At 38.0% G+C, this 22,365-nt stretch overlaps 1 protein-coding gene across 10 annotated transcripts in view; it reads left to right on the forward strand.

Moving 5' to 3' along the window:
* The window catches only part of DCTD (dCMP deaminase), a 55,119-nt gene that overhangs the window by 14,995 nt on the left and 17,759 nt on the right, over positions 1–22,365 (forward strand). For 6 of the 10 annotated variants that reach the window (XR_002438943.1, XR_002438944.1, XM_021397433.1 and 3 more), the window contains one exon: positions 19,785–19,909. Coding sequence is in view for 5 of the 10 variants with exons in the window: in XM_021397433.1 (XP_021253108.1) it covers positions 19,803–19,909 (107 nt within the window). In the remaining 5 variants the exon portion in view is untranslated. Of the gene's footprint in view, positions 1–19,784; positions 19,910–19,958; positions 20,320–20,405; positions 20,620–20,989; positions 21,050–22,365 lie in introns of those variants that run through there. The other 4 variants (XM_021397439.1, XM_021397437.1, XM_021397436.1 and 1 more) reach the window with 3 other exon arrangements.

The raw sequence follows: 22,365 nt of genomic DNA on the forward strand, positions 1-22,365 counted from the left end.
CAATGAAGAAAAAGCAGCAGGAGCAGATGATCTTTCAAGAAACAAAGATCCTATTTTCATGCAAATTTACAAGTAATTAAAAGTGATGGGAGAAAAAAAAAAAAGCAACTCAATATGCAATATCTTCAAATTTAATTTGAAATATAATAGTTTTAAACTTTCCCATAAGAGCTCCCAGACTTTTTAAGTGGATTCATTTTGAAAGCAGTAAGAATTGTCATTCAGATTAATGGGCTGTTTTTTATTATCAAAAGACACCTTTAAAACAAGTTTGGGGGTAATGGTAAGAAGTTTTAATTTTTTTTTTTCCCTATGGTTTGAAATAAAGTTAATTAATTTCCTGAGTAAACTGAAGTTCCATTCAAGTCTGTGGGTGAAGTATAGCAGTATTCAAAAAAGCCATTCTAAGGACTACTTCAAACCCAACGTGACTTCCATTTCAGAAAGCGTGCCAGCTGTATCTTCAGCATTTACTGTTGCCTCATTATCTATCTCATCTTTCCTGAAGGAAGGATTTTAATTAGAAAAAAAAAAGAGAGACTCTTTTTTTCATAAAGTTTTACTATTTGTTATTAATCACTAAAAATTAAAAAAAAAATCAGGAAGGGGAAAATATTTTATGGTAGTAATGCTTTCTACAGTTCTATCCTTTTAAAACTGCTGCAGAAATTGAGAGATTTACCTTGTATCTGTTCTGTTCTGTTCTATTCTATTCTGTTCTATTCTTTGTCTACTGTAAGATGGAATCTGAGGTGTTGAGTGTTCTTGATTCTCATGAAAGACCAAGAAAGTTAAAAGCACACAAATCAGAATAAAATTAAAATTAAAATATTGCCTAAGCAGTGGATACAGTTCTGTTCATCTTTACTCTGAAGCTGTAAGGTTGCAGAGCTGGAATGCAAAAACAACTTCTGCCATTTTATCCTATGCTATTTAAATTCATTGCTTAGTATATAAAAGTAGTCACAGCTCCCATGATAGGTGCACCTTTATTGATTAGAAGTAAGTTTATTTCTGATGAGTTTGGAAAGGCTGGGCATTACACACATTTATAGGAACAATCTAAAGCTACATAATTTACATCCTGCAGAATGAAAGAAAAAGTGAAGTATTGATGATTTATTGATTACAGCTCTCATTTAGATGAAGAGGTGCAGGAAGTGATAAATAATGTAAATACTTGAAAATTCTGTCAGTGATAATCTAAAGGGAATATTGTGATTTGCAATGATACTTGGAAAAATTCCTTTACTAATGCTAGCAACTTGAATTTTTTGTACAACAGGGTGAGGTACAGCCCATGGATTTCATAGGGATTTGGTAATGTCCTATATGCATCAGATAATTCTTCCTACGCATTTGTGTTTGGTTTGTTTGTTTGCCTCCTGAGGGAAGCTGGTGGGCTACAAGGATAAAGTGAGGCAGCTCTATGGAAATCCATTACTCTAAGTGCTCTGAATAGGACCTACCACAATATTTCAGCGTCTGTCATTTCAGTGGAATTAAAAAACTGAGGAGGCTAACAGTGGTTGGGTGTAGCCACACCAAGATGGCATCCTGTACTCTAATAAACTTCTTCCTGGATAAGATGTACTCAAATATTTTAGCTTCACTTTTATGCAACTTTCTCCAACTTTTAGACTGTTGGAACTTTATTGTAGATTTGGTTAGCTGATGCCTTAGGCAGCTACACCAAGTGTTTGAATTTCTTATGATAATGAACAGTTAAAGCTAACTGGAGTGCCTCTATTTTTTAATTGATTTAGCAGTTGATTGTCTCACAAGATATATGTTTCCCGTGTGCTCAGAAAATAATGCTGTCAGTTGACGCCTGAAGCTATATTATTTTTATTACAAACATCATGGATGAAACATCATTTTTGTCAATTATGATTTTAGAGGATGAAACAGATTGTTCATAAAAGCAGAGAGTATAAAATACTATGCAAAGGTCACTATATAGGTCAGAGATGATGACCATCTAGCTATAAATGAGCTATCAGAAGCTAGATAATATACCAAATGAGAACATTTGATATACTAATTCTTTTCCATGTAGTAACATAAAGCAAGCAAACTTGCAATACATCTTTTTTTTTTTTTCTGCAGGAGTAAGATTGCTTCCTTTTCTGCTTCTGCCCTCATTTCATTTTCATAGCTTCATTCATTACATGTCTATTAAAAACATTATTATATTTCTTCCAACATAGAGGAAAGACTTGTAAAGAAAATTCTGGATGTCTTGAAAGCTTTGTAAAAGAAACAATTAAATGGAAGATTGTCCAGAGGAGGATCCCAAGAAACTATTCTTGTGTGCATTGGGCCTATTTCTATTCATCATTGTACTCACAAAGAGCGGGAATAATACCACTGATGCCAGTGGTGCTAACAGCAGATTACTCTATTTTGCATATACTACCAAAAAAAGGTCATTAGTATTGCAAAACTGAGCATTCAGAAGTTAAAAACTGACAATATTATGAAAAGAAGCATTAGGAGATTGCTCTAAGGAGGGAGAGGGAGAGTAATTTGCATCTTAATATGTGGATACAAAATCTGGAAATCTACCAAAGGTGAATATCTGAATGTCTTTGAGGAAAAATTCTTTATGAAAATATTAGATATGAAGTATAGATGTAAGATTCATCAGAGTGCTCAACAGTGCCTTTATGTTATAGTCACCCAGTGAGATGATGAAAATATCTGAGATATGTTCAGAATTAAACAAGAGTAGCCATAGGCTGATTCAAGAGAATGGTAGAAGAAAACCATGAGGACTCTCCATACTGACTGCTGCTCAGAAAGATTTTATAACAGAGAGAATCTATGAAAAGCAACACAGAGCAGGCCAGCAGAGATTAGTTCATCCCTTGCTGTGAGAAGGACTCAGATGGGACAGGGAGAAGGTTCATTTTGTTCTCAGTACCCTGATCAACAGCACAAAAGCCTGTGAGAAAGGATCTCCAGCGATCACTGCTTTCAGTCCTATTTTCTCCATATGCGTCTGACATCAGTAGGAGGACAACTGCGTTGATCTGGATAGTGAACGTTATAACTCACTGTGAAAAAAATGACCTGTTCTGTTCTGTTTTAGTCTATTCTTTATGCAGCTCTTAATATATTAATGTTTTGATCTCTTCCAAAAATGAGGGAAGTGCGATCTCTATCATCATTCAACCTACCCATTTAACCTGTGTGCTCGGCCTTAAGAATACTGTGGAAACATCCAGTCATCTTTTGGTCATGCTTTGTTGAGAAGTGGCCTGTTTTATGGTTTAGCTGGTCTTGCACATGAAATAGAAGGTGGTGAATCTGTGTGATAGTCTTTTCTTTCTGTAAGAATTGATTCTGTATTTTCTTCTTCCCCTACACTCAGACCTTCCAGAATTTTGTTTGTTATACGGGTATGTGTTATCCTGATATAATATAATGAAGCAACTCGGTCCAAACATAACCTCATATTCCTCATCTTCTAGCTTTTCAGTTAGCTTGACTTGAGGCTGCAAAATACTGAGATCTCAGATCTATGCAAAAGCATTATGGAGAGTGGAGAATGAGTTTTCTGTGTCCAGAAATGATTCTGATTCTCAAAAGATAACAGGTTAGAGCTTCTGGACAGCTGAAGGTTTCACGCTGCTTTTCTGTAACACAGGTGAAAAAGAAAAGTTATCGTCTACTGCAACTCAACAAAGACAACTGCCTGAGAGCAAACATTTGTCTCAGATGCAAAGATGGAAAAACATTAGTGAGAATCCACTAACAGTTCCCTATTATAGACTGAATTGGCCACTTACAATTTTGTGTTTTCAGTCAGAGTGGACTTACTGCCTCTGTGAGCTTTTCAAGTAGTATCACTTACTTATTTGCATCAACTTCAGCCAGTGTTTGTGAGTTGCTGTTGTCAAAAGAATAAGCCATCTTGAATAAGCCAAGGAGTATGGTCAGATGCAGTGAAGTGCAGCTTGCATTTGTTGTCTTAATATTGTCCAGCTGCATTTGGAAACTGAAAAGGCAGGTGACTATGTAAATCAAGGGTTTGGTAGCCACAGAACTGCTTCCAATCACTGGTCTTGAGTTAGCACCTTCTGGGGAGACTCTAACCTAAAAGCTCAAGTACAAGGATAAATAGAGCAGAGATAAATTTAGCATATACTGCGTTAGTTAGGGAGCATAGCAATGAAGAACGTCACTTAGTGCACTTAATGCACACTCTTTAAAAATATGGTGCACTAAATCCCTCTTTGTTCCCAGAAGTATCACAGCAGCCTTCCAACAAGTACTGTCCCCTACTTGTCTACCACCTCATTTACTGAGAACAACAGGAAGATAAGAGAAAATTTTGTTTTGCTATTCTGTCAGTCACTAATGTGTCTGCTGGCTTAGTTATCAGTTCATTGCACAAAGACAGCTACACAAGTAAACTTGTGCTGTTAATCTTTGTCCTCCTGGGACAGATTCAAATTAATATTCTGGTTTTCAATTCTTTTCACACTCATTTGTACTATGAGACTGGATTTAGCATTCTTCATCTTCTGCATATAATTTTTGTCCTTTCTAGCTGCAGCTAGGTGTTGAATGGTTAATAGTATTTATGCAGCATTTTACATTATTACCAAACAATTTGAACATAATTTAATATATAATTTATCTAATTACCTGTTGTCTTCAACTTTGTATCTAACATTGCCAGCTCTTTGACATGTTCAATACAGCCCATAATTCTGGGCATAACCTCTGTTATTTTTTTTAACTTCCTTATTCTTACTTTTATACATTTTACATTTATTGTGTCAGACATATTCGCATCCATTTTTTCCCATTCAGTTTGAACTGTATTTTCCACCTTTCTGTTCATGACCAGCCGGTCCTTGCGTTCCTGACACATCAAATTACACACCTTGAAGCTCTGTCAGTTTTCCCTTCATTAATATGACAAAGATGAGGACCTAACGCTAAGCTCTGTGATGCTGCATTTGTCATCTTCCTTTTACATTTATAATCATTCCTTGACTTTGAAAGCAAGCCAGTTTGTTATCTAGTTGAGTATTATTTCCTTACCTTCTTACCCTATTCATTAATAATGTATGTGGTGCTGTATTAAAAGCTTCATTGGAATACAAGGGAATAATATATACTTCTTTACTCTGGCCTGTTTTTATCATAATTTTCTCAAAGATATTATGCAGGTTGGTTATGCATTATTTTCATTTTCATAGAATTGTAGAATGGTTTGTGTTGGAAGGAACCTTAAATCTCATCTAGTTCCAACACCCCTGCTGTGGGCAGGGACGCCTTCCACTAGATGAGATTTTGGTAATCTTTACACTGAAATATTAAAGCTTCTATTTACATGGAGAGTCTGGGCAGCTTACCAACGTAGGAATACTGGTCTTGTGTTTTTAGATATCTGTCATAATTGAATAAGCATTATTTAATATTTTCTGAGAGACATAACATAAGGCACGGTATTTGGCATGGTACCCAATGCAAAAAAAATAAGATTTCACAAAACAGAAAGGAACTACATCCTAGTAGAGAACAAAGCAGAGTCCATCAAGGCATACTTTAAAAATGTCAGAAACATGTATTGTACACACAAAAATCTGCCAATGAAGTTTTTACATCTGTTATAGTTTCGTACAGTACCCTGGGGTGCAACTGTAGCAATGTGAAGACAACAAAGGAAATACAGGTCTGCAAAGATGTCACAAACACATTAAATCCAAAAAGTACCCATTACATTTGATGGAGAAAGAATTACGGTTCCAACTTATTAGGCTGTTATATATTTAGAAGTGGAATTCCTTTAAAATTCTTTGCCATTAAAAGCCCAGAGAATTCAAAAGGGATTCATGGTGAAAAGAAGTCTGGTTGGAGACATTTGCCATATGCTACTCTTTTGATTTCACTGAAAGTTCTGTGAGCATGTCAAGGACAATATAGACTTTTCATAGCAACACCTTTTCCTTACATACCTCATACTTCATTTTTTGTGCTTCATTAATTGATACAGAGTTTAAATAACAACAATAAAGAAACAAGAATGGGTGCCTCTTCCCTTTTGAATGCATGAAGTCAGGCCTGTTACAGTGACTCACTATACCGAGGGGAATATAACCGTGTTCCATATGCAAAGTACAGTCCCATAAACTTGACCACTACGACCGACTTCACAAATGAGTTGTTAAGCTGTAGGTTAGAGGAGAGGTTCTCCAGCCATTTATGTGACTTAATGCTTTTACCACATTGGCTGACATGTCCTACCATTGCTTCGTGGGGTTTTCTGGCCCTGGAATAACAATGACAGTTGTTCTCCTGAATCGTTCAAGCCCAAAGCTTCTTGTATCACAGCAGGTGTCTTTGTAACCATGGGGCCAAATAGTGAAGGGACAGAGCTGGCATTTTCCCCTACATAATCTTGGACCAGTGGAAATCTTTCTTGGCATACTCTTTCATACTCTTCAGAGATGAGACATAGTTTGTTCTAGGGACTTCACCAGTGTCTGGAACTTAAGCCATTCTTCACAATAAACCTTTGAACTTCTAACCATTAATTCTATGTCGTTACCAGCACACAGTAATATCATTATTGACTCCCATTTCCAAGAAATTTATGAATATGCTGAAGAGTATGTCTCAGACAGACAACTGTGAATATTCATTTGTAACGTCCCTTCTCAAGGCCAGCCCTCCACTCCATACAGACCTATCACCCTTTCAGCATTTTATTTAAAGAAACCTTAATCATAGCCATGCCAGATCTCAAGTTCAAATGAATCAAAAAGAAAAAAGCAAATATCATCATGAAATTTACCTGTGGTAAGTCCTTTCTGCTTTCTAAACATTTTCTCCTACACTGAATCAAGGAAGGACCCTCTTTTCAACTGCCTTTTCTGAACTTTGTCAAAGGCTAACACTAAGCTTAGGCTGAAGCCTCGTAGCATGCCTAAGGCCCATCAAGTAGTGTTCTCTCGGAAACACCCCATACACCTCGCCTGTATTTTCTTGGAATCCCTTTTCTACCATCAGTCTCATCCCCCCCTGTAAGCATTCTGGTTTAGCAAACCTTAAGCCCAGCCTTTAGGAGCAGCCGTAGCATCAGGCTGTATTCATGTTACATTAAATCCTGTTATGGGCAGAAGGGATAGTGCCTTAAAGGAGGAGATAAGAATGAACTGCTAGTCCAGTTAGGCAATAGCTGCTTGACCACTAGACAACAGTCATATACTGAAAATGCTTTGATCAGAATTGTAAGGTGGTGCTTTCCTCAGGAGAATTCAAACTTTTCCCAAATAAAACAGATCTGTCCAGGTGTCCCCTAATTCTGTTCCTCATCATTGTTTCTAGTTATTTGCCCAGTACACATGTCAGACTTACACTGCTATAGTTTCCCAGATTTTCTCTGGAACCTTTTTAAAGAATTGTCACATCTTCTTCCTTCCAGAAGCCAGGCAATTTAAAGCAATAGGTTACCCCCTGCTGTGAGTAATTCAGCTCTTTCGTCCTTGAGTTCCTTTAGAAATTTGGAGTGAATGCTATACAATCCTGGTGATTTTCACCTTATCTATTTATTCCATAATCTCTTCTACAGTAATTCCAGTTTCAGACTGATCTTCTGATGGGTCCCCCGCCAAGAAGGGTTCTGGTTTCAGAATCTTCCCAGTTCTTACCACAGTGAACACCAATGCAGAGAGTTCACTTGGCATCTCTGCAACAACCCTGTATTCTCTGGGTGCTCTTTTATGCCCTGAAAACTAGCTAGTCCTACAGATTTTGGCAAGTTTCCTGCTTCTGATGTATTTTGTGGGAAAAGGATTATTATTTTTGATTCTTTTGTTAGTTATTCTTCAGATGCTTTTTGGTCTGCCTTGTTATGTTTTCACATTTAACCTGACAGAGACTGTAACTCTTTCTTGTTCTGTCCCTTGAAAATGACTTCAGCATTTTCAAAGATGTATTTTTTTCTTCTAACAACCTCACTTACCCTGCTGATTAGTTACATGAGCTTCCTTTAGCCCTTCCTGAAGTCCTTCTCAAGAGAAAGTATGTATTTCTAATAGGAATCCTTACGTAGGTTCCCTGGTGCATTTATGGAGTTGAGACCGAACTGTCCTTAGCTTAACAACCTCTCTCTTACTTTGTTACTCTCCTCTGAATTAAAATAAAACAGTAGGGAGGATGTGCCCAGGAGTAAGCTCCTCACTGTTCCCTGACCATGATCTTGTCTAGATGTTGCTGGAGGAGTTTGCTGGCAGGGTTCCCTTCCTCAGAGCTCTGTCTGTAGGGAACAAAGGAATGAAATTGGGGAGATATGTGTACATGCTGTTCTAGGACTTTCTAGGCTCTTACCTGCCTTTGCTTTCTCCCCTTACGCTTATTTATGATTCATCCATCTGCCTTGTACTTCTGTCTCGTACCAATAGAACTTTCGTTGAACAGTTGTCCTATTTGCATTTCTGTGGCACACTTAGTGCCATTTTGGAACTGTGGCAGTGAGGAGTAACAAGGCTTGTCTGGCATCATGTCTAGAATGACAACAGGGTGATGTTTTGCTCAGTAAGGCTGTAGGTAGATGCACATGCCTCTGGCTTCCCTGCTAAGGTGACAAGGAGAACTCTTCACAGTGCCTGTTCACTGACACAACTGTTTCACAAGACTTGCACACATAGGGTCAGCAGAACCACAGGGAATAGCTTGGTACTGATGCCTCTTTGCAGTAGTAAATTTTGACAATTCTGGTGAATGCTAATGAGATTGTGCAGAGGGAAGATGAAGGGCTCTTCTCTCATCCACAGTGGGACCATGAATGTCTCAAGTAACTTCCCATTGGGCTATTGGGAAAACCCGTTGTGTAGGATGAAGGCCTGCTCCTCTCAGGTGTACTGTACCTTTCAGTACAATGGAACCGGACATCCAGGCTGGGAAATTTGTATCATGGCTAAGGAAGTTGAAATATAACTCAAAAATCAATAACATCAAAAAATTATGAAGTGTAAAAATAAGAATAGACTGTGATTCTTTCTATGCCGGTTCTTTAGACTTCTGAGGATCTTTACTACTCATGTACTCATCTTTCAAAGAAGAGCTGAGAGAAAGCTGAAATCCAGAAGTTAGAACTTTTTTTCCATTCTATGGCACTTTCCAAATGATGGCAACTGATGAGGAAACTGAAAGTTTGAGTTCTGCGTACCACTTTAATTTAAAAAAAAAATAGTCTAATGTGAAAATAAACATGTAGGATGAAGCCATTCTGACATATTCTAAATTTGGGATCAAAGAGATAAACTTGTCACAGTGTGCTCTCGCAGAAGTTAGGGAGATAAGATTCTTGAGGCTTTGATCAGCTTTGGCTGATCCTGAGCTGTCATTCAGTGGTTTATATCCCCGGAATATATAGTCATGGTTACAGCGTGTTTCTCCTCTAATATGCATGGATCTCTGCTCTGCAGAAAATGAAAGTTTTGAAGCTCTCTTATAAGATAACAAATCAAGACTAAGTTCTTGCATAGCTTAAATACTGAGTTTTTATTTATTTGCTCTCTAGCGGCGAGGCACCCCAATTATGGTGGCTTACTCCTTTATCAGTGCACTCGCTATATCCCATTTCCAGCACATCCATTTTGAGCTATAGCACATCTTACTTATTTTTGTTCTGTGCATTAGTGTTTGCCAGCAGGTGGTCATGAGTACAACAGAATTTCTGTGCAAGCAGTCGGTATTTCTGACAGGGTTTCCTTGGCCCTACTGCTGTTGAATTATCAGGAGAATAGAGCGGAAAAACATTTTTAGAAAGCTGTGTTGGATGCCAAGTGGAAACAGAAGACTGCTTCCATGAGGAAACCTACTTTACTAGCTACCTGATACACTACGACTAGCTAAATATAAATAGCTGTATTAATATTCCTTACGCCTTCAGGCTTTGAAAGTAAAAGCATTAGCTCTTATGGACCATAGTAGTTCTCATATAATCTGCAGCTCATTTCAGCAGCCATCATCTTTCATTTGTCAGCTCAGAAAAATAGACAAACTCAATATAATGTCTGTTATTGACTGCAAAAGCTGCTATTTTTCTGGTAATTATCTTGGTTCATGCCACAAGTCTGAATTTAAATGCATAATTCACATTCTTTTGAAGTTAGACGAATCTTAGCCATTTCATTCCTCTGAATTATGCTTGACAAATTTAGGTCCTATTTAACATTTCTAATTATTACTTTTTTTTTTTGCATTCAAGGAAATTGTCAAGCTATTCCATAAATACATAATTCTGCATAAGAATTTACTCATGGAAACATATTGTCATCTTCACATATGCGGAAATCACGAGTCAGCTCCCTTCCCCAGTAGATTATTTCTTCATTTGCCTCATGATTTAAGGGACTTCCAGATTCACTTGGTTCATTTTTTAAAAGTAGTTAAAATTCACTTTTTAACTACAAAGTGTAGAAGGGACTTTTTTTTCTATAAATGACAGCTACAGCTCACATTTTCACACTACTAGCATTTTCTGGCTCAACCTCTTAGTAAAATATCAAATATCACAAGATCAGAAATAAAAATAATCAGAAATGATAATTATGAAAGCACCATAGAAAGAAGATCCTTAATAACTAATACTACAATTAGCAACTGAGAAAACAATGGAAATTAACGTTAATGAATGTTGATAAATTGCCCTGTAAAAGTGTATCTGGAGTTGCACTTCTTTGTAAAACCATCTTCTTGTTAAAAATAAAAGAAAGAAGGAAAAAGATTATCTAAATTTGGATACAGAAAAATATGATTAATTCAAGGAACAGCCTTTTTTTTTTTTTTTTTTTAAATTAAGCTATGTAAAAACCAGAAATGTAGCCATCTAAATGCTGCAAACAGCAGCCAATCCACGAGGTGAGCTGCATGTGGATAAGAACTGATTTTTAAATTAATCTTGAATTTGAAATGTAAGCTTGGAAGATGTAGAAGTGTTGAAACATTTCTGCAAATAAGTGAGGTCCACAGCATGATGAAAAATGATGGGATGGTGAGCTTAGATTAGGACAAAGCACAAGACTTTGTAAAAATCTGTGGTGTTAGTATACAATATATATCATATATATATATAGCTATATAATATATATTATAATATGCAATGGTCAATTATGAGTTAGTGATATGATTATTTTTTATTTTAAAACAAAACACATTTAAAAGGGACTCTTTATACAGTGTTTACTTTGCATCTGAAATTGGCATGTGATTGTAATTGTAAATGCTCACATATCAGTGAGTATTATTCTCTTGACTAATAAAAGGTTAAGCAATGTAAAGGGAAATGGGGTCAGAGTTCCTGACAATTTTTTGCAGCTGATTTCTGCAAATGAGTCACTGAGGAATTTATCCTGGAAGCATAGGAAATGCCACAGACTATACAAATCTAAGACTCCGGCATTGTACTGCCTGCCCACTGAAGTGAACATAACCACCGTATGGGATACATTAAGGAAATAAAACATCTGCGGGTATAGTTTCTTCCCATGCTCTAGGCATTTTAAGTGTGCTTTGTACGTTGAATCATGAGAGTTTATAGCCCTCATACATTTTAATACTATCTAACATATTTTAATACTATCAAACTCTTGCGCTTTTTAAAATTCCTATAAAAACAGTCATTTTTTATTCAAAGTTAGCTCTTCTCTCTAACACATCTTTACAGGTTAATTATATATCAAGACAAAAATTTCTTTTGTTGTTATTGGTTAATTTCTCCTCTGCCTTGCATTACGAAAAAAGAAAGTAAATAAAGACAAGAATTTTACCTGGTGACATATATTATATATGTTTTTTTATGGGAGTGTATCATTGTGCCTTCATTCTCCCCTAATATGGAAGCATCTAATCGCCTTTGCTGCCTTGCATTACACTGTTTCCCCTTCTGCTGTATCCTTTCAAATTCTGATAACAAGAATACCAAATACATCATGTAAGAGATGCTGATGGAAATGTCTTATCTTACAGAGTGTCAGAACAGCACAGAAAATGCTAGAATACGGTTTCTTTTTATTCTGAATAATGTTGTTTGGAGAATGTGAATTTCACCTTACATCTTGGCAAACAAATCTAATTCCTGGGATTCTTCTCAGGACTGGGTTAATGTGCAGTTGTCCACTAGAGAGCAGGCTGAGACCAACAAACCCATTCTGTTCCTGTCATAAACTGACTTTGAACCCAGGTGTCTTAATGTAAATCGTTAGTACATTAAAGCACTGCACCTTCTAGCTTCAGCTGTGAGTATATATACTGCTATCAAACTTGATGGATATAGCTTGTGAAGCTTAGTGACCTAAGGTGGTGATAATAAAGTATTCTGGAACCTGGATAACATTTTATTCTGTCACTATGGTTTTCTTGCTCTGGTGACATCAACTAATTTGTACTGCTTTACAGGGAATTTCTGTGCCCAGCTTTTTAGCCAGAGTCTTGGTTTCCTTACGCTGCTTTTACTCTTTTCTGTCAGACTGAATTTCTTTCAGAAAGAAAATATTGCTCGATATTGATTCCATTGTGCTAGCTAATTTCAGGCTCTTGTCCTGCAGATCATCTGAAAAGCTGTTCAAAATCTTGAAGGATTTTCTAATGCAAAATCCACAGATAAAATAACCCACATAATATTGCCCAAAGAGAACCCTCCGTTCTCTAATCTTTTAAAAACCTGTTAAAAGTCATATTAACGGGCTCTTTGCATGGAATGCACAAAAGAGTAAACAGTTTTCAAAAAGCTCATAAAATGCTTAGATTTATGGCCTATATTTTTATATTGTTTGTGTAAAATATTCATATTCTGTAGGGCAGATATACCAGAGGAGACATTCAGAGCTCTTCTTCATACTGTCCCTGTAGAACTTAATGGATTTTTGTAGAAGTAATAAGAAATCTCTTAGTTTACTTTCCTGTAAATGAAGAATATCACATTTCAATCCCTTTGCTTCCTCTGTTTTAAGAACACAAGGTACATCTGTTATTTTAATTTCTTTTTCTCCCCAGGCTGCTGTGAAGGCTGGCCTCAAAAGGCAATTATTCTTCAGTACTTTGAGCCCTAACAATACTCTCTTGTATTCTGAAAAATAAAAATTGAAAATATCTAACTAATGCCCGTCTTCCCTTTCCACAAGCTATAGCCCATCCACCTTTGAATTTGTTAACGATTCCTTCTTCAGTGATCCCATCCTTCTCTTTGCCTGCTTCACCTAACCATCTGTGTTTAGATAGCACAAAGCTGCTGTGGCTCCATGCTAGAATCCCTCATTTACCATATACTGTTCTTGCTGTGTGAGTCAATGCTTTCCTAATGCGAATATGTTTTTATTTATAATTATTTTAAAGGTACAATATTTTTTTGTAAATATATGGATACAACCTGAAAGATAAAAGATTGTGTTAGCAGAGGCAAATACCCACACTGTTCAGCCTGAACAAATCATGTTTGTCTGATACAGACACCTAAAAGCAGAATCTCATAATGGGAAAGTGCCAGAAAATCTTGAGATGGAATCACACTGCCAACTCTGCTTATAAAATAAATTAGGTTTTCTAATGATGATACTTCCCCTTGCATCTATATAGGGAGCCCAGAGTTCCTTTTCTTCAGAGTTGGGATGTCAAATGTATTTCCTGACAGCTCCAGCTCACTTTTCATTATTGATAAGTTAAAGCAGTGTGGCTGTTAGCTGTTCTTCTGTAATTTGTCCAATGAGCTTAGGAAACAGCCGCAGCTTGAGGAGGAAGAGATGAAAAGAACTCACGTATAATATGACAGTGGCACCTGAGCTCCTTCTGCCCTGCTGCCAAGTGAATGCTCAGATCGTCATAAAATGAAGGCTCTCTGCCTTCTGCTTTGCAGCTCGCTTGCTGTGTCCTAGGAGTGGAGCAGTTACGACTGAAGATGGGAAGTGCTTCTGGTGCTAATGGGTATTTGGGCAAATGGGAATACTGGAAGGCAAATGGGTCAAAGGGATCTCACTGTGTTGAAGTGGGGGACAGGGTAAAAATAGGGTGATAGCAGCAGTTCTTTTTGTTTCTTAGTTTAATTTTGCTGCCCAAGATGGTTACCTAAGAATCCTGAAATACTTGCCTGTTTTGTTTTTTTTCTTTTTTTTTACCCTAATCCACAAGATAGCTGACAGGCTATCTTGTCCCTTATTACAGAATGGATTTAGCATGTTTACTTAAAACTGTTCATGCTAAAGCCCATATGAATATGTAAGAAAACGATTCTGTATAGCAGCTTTTACTTGAGGATTGAAGAATGATCACACCGTAATAATGAAATCTAAAGATACAGCTAAGATAAATGACAGGAAATTATACATAAAAATAGGAGAATTCTCCGTAGAATAAATTTAAAGCTTATCATAAAGAAAAGAATAAAAGGAACAAGAAGAAAGGTAGAGGGAAAAATCACTGAGGTAAGAGGAGATAGCATAAAAGGAATTTGTATCAAGGAGAAAAAAAATTAAAGAGACTATGAAGAGCAAACCGTTTGCCCAGAGATGAAGGGATACATGTGTTCAAGATTATCTGTATGTAATGGCCGAGTAAAGGCTTCTTTCTTCCAAATGTGTCTGCTGTAGTGAGTACAGCTTGTGTTATTGTCCAGTTAGTGTTACTACAAATTGATGCACTGTAAGAGATTGTGGCACTTAGGCAAATGTTGTGGAATTAGCGTAAAAAGCCAATGAGCGTGACAGGGAAATCATGGTAAAGTGGAAAGTAAAGTACAGAAGTTGAAAATAATCTTCTTAGATATCAAAAAAAGCCTTGAAAAGGAAGGGGAAGCTAACAGAAGAAATAGAAGGTTGTTAAGTATGTAGGCAGGTGCTAAGTACAGAAGCAGCATGCCAAGAAAGTGAAATGTTATATTAAAAGCAGAAAATGAATTTCTCACTTCCAATTAGGGAATAATGGTGACTATGACCAGTATGGGTGGGCACAGAAGGTCATTTATCTTTTGGAAGAAAACACAAGGGTTGCCAAAAGACTTGCCATCTGAGACTTTATGTCTCAATTTACTTTCTGAAGGATGACTTAGCAAGATTATCTAGGATTTATTCTTGAAAGAGATATGAGAGTAGATCACATACAGTATCATCTGTTTCTCTAGCACTTGTCTCTGTCCTGTCAATTGTGCTGGCTTGCATAAAACAGAGAATTTGGCTTGCAAGGGCAGGTATGAATGGAACAAGGAATTTAAAAAGTAGAGGTCTGGTTAGAGATATAGATAAAAACATTTTAGGAAAAAAAAAGAGAAAACATCATCAAATAACATATAGAAAGAATAAATCTAGCTGGAGAATATACTGCTATCAAAGTAATCACGAGGGGATCAAGATACCGGGAAGATACTATTCGCCTATATTAGAAAGGTCAGCATGAATAAAACAAGCAGACAGACAAAATAAGGAAAAATGCCACATTCTTAAAAATTTTAGGTGAGATGAAAAATAGCTGTAATGTTAAAAACAGAATTGAAGACTGTTTTATTATAAGAAGACTGTTTTATTGTGTGCTCATTTGTGATTCTAGTGAGAATAAATGCAAATAAAAGATCTCAGAGAAGACTCTGAGCTGCTATCACCAGGGTTAGAAGCTGGATTTAGAGAGTTGGAAAATTGCAGGAAATTTGGGTCTAGAAGACAGAGAATGTGATATTCAAAATAGTGTAAGACTTGGACTGGAAGACAGAAAACTTAAATCTGGCACTCCATCCTAGGTAAGGTAATACACAAGCCAACAAATCTAAGGTTTCCATTAGGCCTTAGAAATCGTCAAAATATCTTAGTATTGGATGGATTCTGTCAGAGATGCTCATCACGCACAATTTTATTGACTGCAACAAGAGGTTTTTTTGGCATTCACTGTTTACAAATCTGTAAAGATGTAGGCATCTAAACACAAGACTTTGATGTCCCAAATTTTGGCACCTGCATTTGCAAATAGTGGATTTGCAACGGGCTTTCACCTGCACCAAAATTATCATGATAACATCCTCATCCTACTTGGTTTCGACTAATGGCTGCTATTAAGATGCATTTCTTAAAGTTGTTATTGATAAGTAATTCCAAAATTATATAGATTGCAATCTTATATGCTGAATTTAAAACTCCGGTAGCAATTCTGAAATGCTTATGCTCCCCATATGAAATGCTACATTGTACAAATCCAACAGGTTTTTGTAGTCTATTAATGGTCTGGTTTACTAACATGCTGCTGCCACTAACTCAGCTTAGGTCTTCCAGCAAGGGGGTTGCACTGATAGGAGTTTGTTCACAGAACAAGGCCTTATATTGCAACAAATGTCAATTGATTAGAAAGTCATAAATTCATAATCTTGATTAAATTAACTATAGAAATTGAGAATTTCCGCGTATATGAGTGGCTGCACTGGGATTGAATAGGTTTTTAGTGTCTAAGCAAGTACAGAAGGAAAAGTTTAACCCAAGCAGAAATTCCTATTTGGAAAAATATTTGGACAATTAGACTTGCCTAAAAATAAGTCCTATTCTCTAACTGTGAAAATTATCCTGTCAGCTAGCAGAGCTTCTCTGAAAGACAGATAAGAAACAGATGCTAAGAAACAGGCAGATATAAAGACATATTGTCATATTTATTTATTTGTCTTTCTCTCCAAATCTAGCAATTAGTTCCTGAAAAATTCATTCTCTTAGGGAAAAACAACAACAACTCATTAGCAATTTCTTTTTACTTTTCCCTTAAGTTTTGAGAGTGATTTCAAGGTTGTCTAGCAAACTGTATACTGCATATCCTGGCCAATCTCAAATATTACTTTCTGAATAAGCTTACACGTATACTACATTTGGGGAGAGATCTTGATTGCCAACGAAGTTAAGAGTCTTTTGGAAAGCAGCAAAAATATGGAGAAAGGGTCTGAAACATTGCATTTTCCCAAACTCAACTTAGTTTGCTTTTATCAAAATCGACAAAAGGTTGAATATAAAAATTTCATAAGCAATAAGCTAAAAATATTAACATCCTGACAGATGGTTATATATTTAGTATGTCTTTCAAAGTTGTGTTGCTTCTCATTAAGAAGAGCATCTAAAATATTTGTAATCAGCTCAGATTGTTTATTGACACCTGCACAGCAAGTTCATGATCCTCCATGCTTGGGACTTTCATCTAAAAAATGAGAGAGAAAGCAAAAAAAAACCCTATTAAAGAGCACCTGAGGTACTCCATGCTTCTTATTACATCCTGCTTTTGGGGAATAGAGGAGGAATGCTTAAGGACAGGGCTAAGTTGTCAGATACAAGTTAGATGAAATTCAGCATATTTGAGTGCATGCCTTTCTTAACAGGGACTTTGAGTGAGTATTCCAGCTCTGTCACAAAGATACGAATAGTCCTGAGACAGATGATGAATGTAAATAAGCTTCTAGATCACAGCATAAGACAAAGGTAGTGGAGATGAGAATTCAGACAGTAGCTCCAGAGGATTTCAAGGTAGGTGGAAACTAGGCAAGTCTTACTGAACACACCAGGCTGCAGGACTTTGCCCCATATCTGTAGGATATCAAGCTAACTGCCCTCACTGTAAGTCAGTGTTTTTACCATAGTATCCTGGCCTCGATCTCATCTAATTCAGGCATACTTTCTTTAGATATCTGTAGTCATATAACCTACTTCTGATACGTGCGTGAAGAAAGAGGCTGTCATGTCAGGTACCACCTCCATGACACATTGTCAGAACAGGAGTGACAACCTGGGCATAGCAGCAGTTTTCAGTATACAAAACAAAAATGAACAAATACACACAAACAATGGAACAGAAGAAAAACAACATGTAGTTAGGTTTCCAGAAAATGTGTTGTTTAGCAATACCATAAGACATCTACTGGCTGAAAATTCATTTCAATAAAAAATTTTCCTTCTTAGGCCATGAGTCACTGCTGTATTATTATAAATTCTGAATGTTGTTGATCTGGTTGCTTTATTGAGGAAGAACAAGATAAAAGCAAGAGTCAATAATGCCTGAAAACTGAGAAAAATGTACATTTGTGGAGTTAACAGATGGAGATAAGGGTAGTTTGAAAACTTACTTGCTAAAAAGACAAAAACATTTAAATTTTGAATTTCAAAAATAATACAATTCGAATATAATTTAATATGAAGTTGAAACTTCAACAAAATGAAACCCTCATCACTTAATAGTATAAGCAGTTTCTCTACAGTCTGTATTGTTACTTCTCTGACAGGAATGGAACTGAAGAGAGCAAGAATCTTTGTTTGGTTTCTTTTTGTGAAATAGGGGTTCTATTATTTTGAATCTGGCTCTGGCTGTTTTATAAATATTAGCTGGAAAATGTGATAAATTCAAGGTTTGTGAGAACTCCTCATCAGTTTTCACAGAACAGAAAATCCTTCATTCGCTGTATATGATCAGCGTATAAGCACTGTTTTTGAAAGGTTAGTAGTTGTTACGGTTTGTCCTCAGAATCTTAATTATGTAAAGTAATAAATTTAGCATGAGTAATTGTAGCACTATTAATTTTAATTCATATTTCAAGAGTGCAGAAACACATACAGATAGTAGCAAACTTTTTGAACTGCATTATGCTAAATTTTTCTCCAGATTAATTAAATGAGTGCTCTTTAACTCTCTTCGTGATCAACCATAATCAGGCCTTTCATTTCACCTTCAGGCTCATGTTTTCCTGACTGATGGTACTTTCATTAAATTTCTTTTCTTTTCCTTGCATTTAAATTGGTCCTTTTCATGAACATTTGTTGTCCATATGAAATTGTGATCGCAGAGCTCTCACAAACTGAAATAACGATATGTTTTCCCACTCTGAGAGCTGAAAAAGTTGGCTGCTTATGCCAACTTTTCTCATGACAACTAAATAGGAGTATCTGTGAAATCAGGTAATATTTCCATACTTCATGGTTTGTCAGTTATAAAAAAAAAAAAAAAAAAAAAAAAGATAGCAGAAGGACCTGGGTGTCCTAGTGGACAACAGGATGGCCATGAGTTAACAGAATGCCCTTGTGGCCAAGGCTAATGGTATCCTGAGGTGCACTGAAAAGAGCGTGGCCAGCAGCTTTACTCTGCTCTGCCCTTGTGAGAACACATCCAGAGTACTGTGTCCAGTTCTGGGCTCCCCAATTCAAGGAAAACAGGGAACTGCTGGAGAGAGCCCAGCAGAGGGCCATAGAGATGATGGGGAACCGACCTGGGGCATCTCATGTATGAGGAAAGTCTGAGAGACTGGGGGCGGTTTAGCTGGGAGAAGAGAAGGCTGAGGGGGGTATAAACAGTACACTTTATATATTTATAAACACATATATGTTTGTATCACTGTTTATAAATATATAAACATATATATGTTTGTATCACTGTTTATAAATATATAAAGTGCAGGAGTCAGGTCAGTGGGGGCAGACTCTTTTCAGTGGTGCCAAGCAACAAAACATGGGGCAACAGGCACAAACTGGAACACAAGTAGCTCCATATGAACATAAGGAAAAACTTATTTACAGTGAGGGTGACAGAGCACAGGAACAGGCTGTCCAGAGAACTTGTGGAGTCTCCTTCTCTGGAGATATTCAAGACCCATCTGGATGCCTACCTGTGCAATATACCTATTGCAGGGAGCCTGCTTTAGCAGGGGGTTGCACTCAGTTGCACTTTCATAGGTCACTTCCAACCCCCATGATTCTGAGACTCTATTAAATACGATGCATTAGCAATACATGCTTCTGTTTTAATCACCATTGTCTCTGTCTTTTCAGGTGGCTTCAACCACAGCTATGACCATGGTGGGATCCTTAACTGGCCACTTCTGCAGTTTGCTATGCTTATGGTCAATACGGGGGAATATGAAGACCCCTATGAACTCAAACTTTCAGACACTCTGGTATGTTAATACTTAACTTTTAATAGATAGCATTTACCTCAAGAGCTTGAGCTGGGAGAAAAGTCTGTGCTTGTGCGGACAGTAGGAAAACAACAGTGAGAACTACCATAGCACTGACTAAAGTGACCGCGAACTGCCACGAGGCCTATAGAAACACAGGAGTGGGTCGGCCCGGCAGCACCCCTGCATTAAAACAACCCTTGCCTGCAACTGGGCGGAGGTTTAGAGTCCTTCTCCCGTCCCGTTGCACAGCACGTCTCCAGTCCTCATGCGGGGTGGGGGAGCGGCCCGACATGGCCGCGGGGCTCCCCGCCTCCCGCCCGCCCCTTTCTCCGCCTGCTCCCGCTTTGGCGCCAAACGACAGAGGAGAGCGGCGGGATGAGCGGCCATCAGCCCGGCCACGTTAACGGGTACGCTCCTCCGCCTCCTACCCTGCCCCGGCCCGCGGGGGCCGTGCTGAGCGAGCTGGGGCACGACGGGTCCGAGAGGCCGCGGGTGCGGGGGGCCCACGGGTGCTGCCGTTTTCAGGCTCTCTCTGCGGCTCTCTTCGCCGCCACCACGCTACTGGGCCGGGAGTGCGGCGGCACACGGTTAAGTGCGCGTGTACTGCTCCGCTGGGGCTCGGCAGCTCGGCGGGGGGAAGGATGACGTGTCTCGGGGAGCGGCATACGCGTCTGGCACAGCAGCAGTTATAGGCAAAACGATGAGACGTAAGGAAGCTAATGCGAAAAGTCAGCAGGAGCGTGCGTCCCATTTGGCTTTTGGGGAACAAGGCCATAGGTGCTAAGGGTGCTTTTTAAAAAAGAAATACACACTTGGCCTTTTACCTTAATTTCTGTGAGTTGAGTGACAAAATACTGATAGTTGATCTTCAGTAACAGTCCATCCTGGGAGAAAAAGAAAATGCAGTGTAGTTGGAACTTGTGTAGACCTCACGTGGAGCACTGTGTCCAAACAGGGAGTCCTCAGTACAGGAGAGATGTGGACCTGTGGGAGCACATCCAGAGGAGGGGCACAAAAATGACCCAAGGCGTGGAACACCTCCCTGCGAGGACAGGCTGAGAGCTGAGGCTGTTCAGCATGGAGAAGAGAAGGCTCCAGGGCGACCTGAGAGCGGCCTTTCAGTATCTAAAGGCTAAAGTAAGAAATCTAAAATCTAAAAAATCTAAAGTAAGAAAGAAGGGGGCAGACTTCAGCAGGGCCTGTTGTGATAGGACAGAGGGAAATGGTTTCACACTGAAAGAGGGCAGATTTAGATGGGGCATAAAGAAGTGTTTTACACTAAGGGTGGTGTGGCACTAGCACATGTTGCCCAGAGAGGTGGTGGGTGCCCCGACCCTGGATACAGCCAAGGTCAGGCTGGAGGGGCTCTGAGCACCTGTTGGAGCTGTAGGTGTTCCTGTTCTTTGCAGGGAGTGGGGCCAGATGGCCTTCAAGGGTCCCTTTCCAAATCAAACGATTCTGTGATTCTATAATGCACGTGATATCAAAAATAAGAAGGCAGGAGGAAAATGAAAAGAAGGGAAAAGAAAGTGCAATACCTGTCCATTCACCAGTTGTACTACATTGTTGTGTAACTGACCGCCACAATTCATTCTGTGTTCTAAGATTCTCTACCTTTTTTGTTTAGGTAAACATTTTTTTTCTTTTTTTTTTTTTTCTGTAGCCGAATGAAATTTCCTCCCTTTTTTGACACAGCGTTATAGTTTACTTGAAGATGAATGAGAAAGAACTGAGAACAGAGGCTTGTCCTTTAATTGCAAACTCTTTTTCTCTGTTTGCCTTTGAAATACTGTTTACGTAGACTTTTCTACAGATTATGAATCGTTGTAGAATTTGGGGATTTTTTTCTTCCTTTTTGAGTGGTGTTATCTTCATGGCCTTCACTTCCCATTACTTTTATTCATAGGTTTGTTTGAATTATCACAAGGGTATATCTTATTTGCTCTTTTTGTAGCTAGCTATAATATTTTTAGAGTAGAAATTCTTCATGCAATTCTAGAACTTACAATTGAGTGTGAGGAAGATGATCAGCTGCCCAAAATCTTTATGCTTAATTTTCCTGTTTGTGCTTGTGTTCCTGAGCAATGAGCTGAAGGAATAATCTAGCCAAACGTTGTGATGTTAAGTAGAAGTAATTGAGTGAGTGTTTTTTTTTTTCTTAATGTTCACTTTGATGTAAGCCTTCTGCTCAGTTCTGAGATACGCTCCTCTCACTGTGAAGCTGGTACTCTGAGGGGCTTCACTTACATAGTGATTTGTATTATAAGAAAACTAAATAGTAGCTTTTGTTGTTTTTCGAATAATGGGGGTTACTAAGAAATAATTTATCAGAAGGAGATCTCAGGATCTCTTAGTTCTGAGTAGTATTATTTTTCTGGAGAGCTTTTCCCAGAATGTGTTATTTGGAGTAGTTCTGCATTGGGTGTTACGTATCTTTGTTGAGGGCTCTCTGA

The sequence above is a fragment of the Numida meleagris genome, chromosome 4 (assembly GCF_002078875.1).
Source record: "Numida meleagris isolate 19003 breed g44 Domestic line chromosome 4, NumMel1.0, whole genome shotgun sequence".
In the NCBI taxonomy this organism is placed as follows: Eukaryota; Metazoa; Chordata; class Aves; order Galliformes; family Numididae; genus Numida; species Numida meleagris.